This window comes from Chrysochloris asiatica, unplaced genomic scaffold (assembly GCF_000296735.1).
Source record: "Chrysochloris asiatica unplaced genomic scaffold, ChrAsi1.0 scaffold00009, whole genome shotgun sequence".
NCBI classification, from domain to species: domain Eukaryota; kingdom Metazoa; phylum Chordata; class Mammalia; order Afrosoricida; family Chrysochloridae; genus Chrysochloris; species Chrysochloris asiatica.
Genome location: NW_006408527.1, coordinates 6976255 through 6983761, shown reverse-complemented (window position 1 = coordinate 6983761; position 7507 = coordinate 6976255). Strand labels below are relative to the sequence as shown.

Below are 7507 nucleotides of genomic sequence, written 5' to 3'. Positions count from 1 at the left end.
AACAACAACAACATAAAAGTTTGACTAGGGACCTGGTGTAGTGCTGTAGGTTAATGCGCTGGACTGCAAAGTTGGTTTGAACTGAAGGTCGGCGGTTCAGGTTCACCAAACGCTCGTCAGAAACCCTACCCAGGGTTGCTATGGGTTGGAACTGTCATGATGGCACTTAACAACAGTAGCTTGACCATCTGCTTTGATAAAACATGGTAGGGCAGATCTGTTGCCTGCATGCACTTATTTGAAACTGGAAATAACAAGAGCCAAGTAATTTGGTTATTTTCTTCTGACAGTGGCTATCTTCAGTGGACACCAGAACTCGACCTTTTACGTTAAATCCAGTCTTAGTCCAGACAACCAGTTTTTAGTCAGTGGCTCAAGTGATGAAGCTGCATACATCTGGAAGGTAAGTTGCTAAATGTGAAACTGAAGTATTCTTGCAAATATTCTATCTAAGGTGTGATAAATTTAAGGATTTATAAACTCTAAACATCTACATTAGATGTTTATCCAAGGTTGCTTCTTGGATCTTGACATCCCAAACCCTCACTCTGATTTACAGAGTGTGTGATGCTCTGTGTCCAGAACATCTCAGAAATTGGACATCCATATCCTCCAACATTTCACACATTCTCAGGAGTTTGAAAATTCAACTATTTTGTTCTGGTGCTTAGAAAAACATGCTGTGCTACCTTTTCTGCTCTGTGTTCTTAAACAGATTCAAAATGCAATTTTGAGCCTTATTCTCATGGAGTCTAACATACGATAGTCACTCAGAAATATGTGTATAATGATTGTATTCTCTACTCTCTCTCGTTATATGTGGTTCATCTTCAATTTCAGGATTTTTACAGAAATTGTCTCTTTCTGTGTTACCTACATTTACGTTTTTACTTTTTAAAGAACTGATTCTAAAGTTATCACTATAAGCGAAGAAAGTTAAATCTATGAAGAAGACTGCAATGTTTACCCAACAAATAGCCTTTGTTGAACCACTGAAAAATGTTTTTTGAGGTAGTAATACTAATGATGACAATTAAAGTCAACATTTGATGAGTGCATACCGTGAGCTAGGCACTTACATGGAGTAAAAGTACTGGGAAAGTTCAGAGAAAGTAAAACATTAAGGCATTGTGTGCCTCGGACTAAAAGCTAGGTATCGTCTGCATTTCCCTATGATTACATAAGTGTCTTTGACAGTGGTAAACAGAATCGTCAGGGTTCCCATGTTTTGTTTAGAGTCATAATGTCTAAACCTTCCCAGGCCCATAGTTTCAATATAATCAAATCCATTTCTTCTCGCAAGAAAGGTATGTCATTTGTAGTCCCGCAAGCTCCTGGGAATCCTTATCTTTAATGTTGTCCTAGGACCTGTCTGACACATAGCATAATTAATCCTTCAGCTGAATTTCATCCTATACTAGAAGTACTACAGAATTATATCTGTACATACCTAGAGTTGCAAAAATGCAACACTGCCATAAAAACTTAGGGTCACTAGGTGGAGATATTGTTCTGTGTGTTGTTTTTATGTTGTACCTGGTTTTTCTACAAGTACCTTTCTCTTTGTTATTTGTTGTATTTTTATAATGAAATTTATCAAAAATATAAAGTGTATATATTTGAGACTGCCGTTTGGCCCTAAGACTTTTTGCCTAGTTTTGTTTATCTAAAATGCTTCTGACTTGATGCTTCTATGTTTTAAGTTTTGAGATTCAAATTTCTTCAAATCCTATCTTACTTTTTACTGTCATTTCTTATTTTCCCTTTCTCTTCCCTTCACTGTCTTTTTCACTATTTTGCTGCCCAATTTAGTTAGATTATTTTTCTCCTTTAAAAAAAAAAATCGCCGAAATTTCAAAATTAATTTCAGCATAACCAAACATAATGAAGTATATTGAAAACAATCGTTTTAGTTAAAGTATGCATATGTATAATTATATACAGAATTATTTATAGCACCTAACTGTCATTCTCATTCTATTTCTTAGCGTTCCTTTAGCTCCCTTATCTAGCACAAAGGCCATTTTTGTTGGTTGTTTCAGGGAATAAAGGTTGAGGAAATAACATCCTCCCTTCAAAGACATATACTAAAGGTTCTTGGCTACTGCTCATAACCCGTTTTCAGACATCCAGTCAGTGGCTACCACGTTCATGTGTGACCCTTTCTGAATTCCTCTGCTGAGTCACATGTCAGTGCTAAATGACGTGGTTCAGACATGATGTTCTCCTGCCTGTCTACACATAACTCAGTGAACAGGCTCTGATATTTGAGATCCTGGCAAGTTTGCTGCTCCTAAAATTGAATTTTCCTAGTGAGGTTTCACACAGTGGCGTCCGTAGGACTCGTGTCACCCAGTGCTGTAATTCATGGTGTCACTCCACCTCTGCCCCCCATCTATGGACCTCTTCCCTTACCAGACCATACAAAATTCTCAGTATTGTTAATTGCCTATTTTAATCATAGAATAATGTGAAAATAGAGTCATAAATTAAATTGCTTTGTAAAATCTTCTACATTGAATTATAACTTTAGTAGAACATTATTAGTAAGTGAGCTGACCTGTTTTGACTTTCCTTCTTTTCATTTAATTACGTCTCATTCTCAAAAAAGTTATTTGAGTACAAAACAAAGTAAGTAACACTGCCATCAAGTCCATTCTGACTCGGAGTGACCCTATAAATCTTTATGGGAACAGGCAACCTCATTCATGGTTTTCCCTTGAAGTGGCTGGAGATATTGAACTGCCAGCCTTATAATTAGCATAGCAGCCTAACTCCTAACCCACAGCAACACTGGTGGTCACGGTGGTTGTGTGTTTTGGAGTCAATTCTGACTCATAGTGACCCGATAACACTGTTTCCAAGGCTATGAATCTTTACAGGAGCAGAAAGTCATATGTCTCTCACAGAGAGACTAGTAGGTTTGAACTACTGAACCTGAAGTTAGCAGCCCAGTTTGTAATCCACTACACTACCAGGGCTTCTTACAGTAACACTGTAGTTGTTGTTAAGTGCCGTTGAGTTGGATCCAACCCATAGCAACCCTGTATAGGATTTCCAAGGAGCTGCTGGTGAGCTTGAACCACTGACCTTGAAGTTCAAACCAACTTTGCAGTCCCAAGTTTTATCCCATAGCACCACACCAGGACTTCTACAGCAGTACTTTGTTGTTGATGATATTAATTACCATCGAGTCAGTTCTGACCCATAGCAACCCTGTATACAGTTTCTGAGGAGCAGCTGGTAAGCTTGAACCTCCAACTTTGCAATTCAAAGCAACTTTGCAGTCCATTGCATTAACCCACAGCACCATACCAGGCTCCTTAATTACTATCATATTATAGCTAAAAACAGAAAAATTGACAAATCAGCATCTATAAAAACACTGGTAGCAATGAAAACAGTGCATTCTTACAATACATACAGATGAAACCACGTGATTCCTAGGCATTGTTAATGTGTATAAACAGTCGTTTTGTGTATACCATAGTGTCACCTTGTACAGTCTACCTCCCTGCTCCACACTAATGATGGCACTGTGGACTGTTTTTCTTTTCTATGGTTTAAGTAAGGGGATAAGGAGAGCTGTGGTTTAAAAACAATTCTAGGCTCTTGGGTTGTCTTATAACTCTACCACATGTCCAAGAGATCAGAATTCTCTCAAGTCTTGGCATTATTCCTGTGCTAAAGAGGCCATGTGCACAGAAAACAGTATGAAAGGAGAAAGCTTAAGATCTTAGAAGAAGATGAAGTTCTTAATCCTCACCACTGCCATCCCGGAGTCCTGGTGTGGTGTGCTGTAGGATAAGCACTCAACTACAAGGTGAGTTTGAACCACAAGGTCGGCAGTTCAAACTCACCAGCCACTCTTCAGAAACCCTGTACTACAGGGTCACTATGAGTTGGAACCAACTCGACAGTATTCAACAACAACTGCCCAGCAAAGAGAATCTGATCTAACTCAGGCCCAAGATTGAAAAATTAAAAGATTTACATTTTTTGTTTCTTCTGTATAATTTTCTATTCCTAAATCTCCTAATTCCCTTCCCCCAGTTCATTTCTGATATAGCTTCTGAATAGTATTGAAGTGGTTATAAATAAACTGATTTGGCCCAGTCATTCTCCCACTGACTGGCGAAATATCGAGCCTGACACTTTAGGAAGTGTAAATGATCTCATGGCAGAATAAAGATTAGATTTGGTTTCCAACCTGGCAGACTGAGGAAATTTTGTGAGGAAAGGTACTGATCTTTGCATGTTTAAGCAAACAGAAACGAGGTGGCTTCAAAAAGTTCCTGTAAAAATGAAATGAAAAGATGTTATTTTTCCATGAACATTTTGGAACCTCCTCATACTAAATGTTTCATGGCGTCTCTAGGTTAGAACCAGTCATTTCTAGCAGTACCCTGATAGTTCTGGGAGGTTTAATGTTGGAATTCCTCATGACTTGAATTAAAGCCTTTATTTTTATAAAAATTACAATATTTAAAGTATAAGACAACCATTTTGTTTATACCCACAATGCATGTTGTTGTTAGGTGCCTGTGAGTTGGTTTTGACCTATGCACAACCATATGTTCAACAGAATGAAACACTGCCTGATCTGTACCATCCTCACAATTTTTGTTATATTTAAGCCCATTGTTTAGACACTATGTTAATTCATATTTTGGGGTCTTCGTCTTTTTTGCTGACCTTCCACTTTATCAAGCATGATGTTCTTCTCCAGGCACTGGTCCTTCCTGACGACATGTCCAAAGTATGTGAGAGAGACTCGCCATCCAAGTACTTTCTTCCTTATTCAGTGTCCAACTTTCATATCCACATGAGGTGGCTGAAAAAAAGCCATGGCTTGAGTCAGGTGCCCCTTACTCCTCGAACTGACATCTCTGCTTCTCCACACTTTAAAGGGGTCTTTTGTAGCATATTTGCCTAATTCAATACATTGTTTGTTTCATGTCTGCTGCTTTCATGAGCTTTGATTGTTGATCCAAGTTATCTTTGACAACTTTCAATCTTTTCTCCATTTATCCTGATGTTATTTACTGGTCCAATTGTGAGGATTTTCATTTTCTTTACATTGAATTATAACCCATATTGAAGACTGTATTCTTTGATCTTCTTTAATAAGTGCTTCAAGTCCTCTTTGCTTTATTCATCAGCAAGCAAGGTTTTGTCATCTGTGTCTTGCAGGTTGTTAAGGAGACTTCCTTCAATCCTGATCCCACTTTCTTCTTCATATAGACTAGCTTCTCGAATTATTTGCTCAGCATAAAGACTGAATAGGTATGGTGATAGCATATACCCTCGGTCTATATACTGAGTAAATAATCCTCTGAAACCTTTCCTGATTTTAAAGCACACTTTCCTTTGGTCTATGAACGAATTCTTCATGAACACAATTAAGTGTTCTGGAATTCCCACTTTTTTAAATGTTATCCATATTTTGTTAAGATCCACACACCTGGATTCCTTTGAATAGTCAATGAAGCACAAGTAAACATTTTTGTATTCTCTGCTTTCAGCCAAGATCCATCTGACTGACATCAACTATGATATCCCTTGTTCCACATCCTTTTCTGGATTTGCCTTGAATTTCTGGTATCTCCCTGTCAATATACTGCCACAACAGCTTTAAAATTATCTTCAGCAAAATTTTACTTGCATGTGATATTAATGATTTTGTTCAATAATTTCTGTCTTCTGTTGGGTCACCTTTCTTTGGAATTGGCACACATATGCATCTTGCTATTGATTGGCCAGGTAGCTTTCGTCCACATCTCTTGGCACAGATGAAAGAGTGATTCCAGTGCTGCATCAGTTTGTAGAATGAGTTTCATTTGTATTCTGTCAATTCCTGGAACCTTGTTTTTCACTAATGCCTTCAATAAAGCTTGGACTTCTTCCTTCAATACCATTGGCTCTTGATTATATGCTGTCTCCTGAAATGGTTAAATGTTGACCAATTCTTTTTGATGCAGTAACTGTATATTCTCTCCATCTTTTTTTGATGCTTCCTGCCTCATTTCATATCTTGCCCATTGAATCCTTCAATACTGCAACCTAAGGCTTTAATTTTTCTTCAGTTCTTTCACCTTGAGAAATGGTAAGCATGTTATTCCCCTTTGATTTTCTAATTCCAGGGCTTTGCATATTTCATTATGATACTTTACTTTGTCATATAAAGCTGTCTTTTGAAAATTTCTATTCCACAGTTTTACTTAATTTCTTCCATTGGCTTTAGCCACTCTACATTTAAGTGTACGTTTCCGAGTCTCTTCTAACATCCACTTTGGTCTTTTCTTTCTTTCCTGTCTTTTTAATGATATTTTGCTTTCTTCGTGTATGATATTCTTGATGTCATCTCCCAGCTCCTCTAGTCTACAGTTGTTAGTATCCATGCATCAACTCCTTTCTTGAAATGGTCTCTAAATTCAGGTAGGATATACTCAGTGATTTTGTTTGGCTCTCATGGACTGGTTTTAACTTTTCTTCACCTTTAGAGCCTGTTTTTGCATGTTGTTGTTATTATGTGCTGTGGAATCGGTTCTGACTCATAGTGACCCTATACAGGGTTTCCCAGGCTGTAAATCTTTATGGGAGCCGAAAGCCTTATCTTTCTCCCGTGGAACAGCTGGTAGTTTCGAACTACTGACCTTGCAGTTCACAGCCCGATTTGTAACCATAGCGCTACCAGAGCTCCTTGTGTATTTGCATATGAGCAGTTAATTATCTGTTCCACAGTTGGTCTCTGGGCTTATTTTGACTGATGTTTGAGCTTCTCCATCATCTCTTCCCAAGTTGATTCCTGTGTACACCATATGGTGAGGTCCACATGTATGTTACTTGTTACTCTGTGCCGTCGAGTTGGTGTCCAACTCATAGCGACCCAGTACAGGGTTTCTGAGGAGCAGCTGGTAAGCTTGAACCACCAGCCTTTTGGTCCAAATCGAGTTTATAGTCCAGCACATTAAAAGTTAACCACACCAAGACTCAGTCCACATGTATAGTTGCCATTTATATGGTTGAAAAAAGATACTTACAATGAAGAAGTCTTGGTCTTACAAACTCAATCCTACGATCTCTCCAGCATCATTTCTGTCAGCAATGCCATTATTTTCCAACTACTGATCCTTTCTCTTTGCTTCCAACTTTCACATTCCAATCACCAGTAATTATCAGTGAATATTGATTGCATATTTAGTCAATTTCAGACTGAAGAAGTTGGTAGAATTCTTCATCGATTTTGGTGGTTAGTGGGTAAATTTGAATAGTAGTAGTTTTAACTGGTCTTCCTTATAGACATATAGATACTATCCTATCACAGACAGCATTCTTTTTCAAATAAAGCTTGAAATGTTCTTTTTGATGATAAATGTGACTACATTCCTCTAGAATGTATCCTTCCCTACAATTCAGAATAGCAAATGCCTGTCTATTTAAAACTCTGGTACCGTAGTGGTTACGCATTGGGCTGCAAACCTTAAGGCCAGCAGTTCGAAACTAC

At 38.0% G+C, this 7507-nt stretch overlaps 1 protein-coding gene across 1 annotated transcript in view; it reads left to right on the top strand.

Annotated features, from left to right (window-relative positions):
* The window catches only part of DTL (denticleless E3 ubiquitin protein ligase homolog (Drosophila)), a 100379-nt gene that overhangs the window by 41818 nt on the left and 51054 nt on the right, over positions 1-7507 (top strand). Inside the window, exon 11 of the mRNA XM_006834196.1 lies at positions 291-403. Coding sequence (XP_006834259.1) covers positions 291-403 — 113 coding nt within the window. The remainder of the gene's footprint in view (positions 1-290; positions 404-7507) is intronic.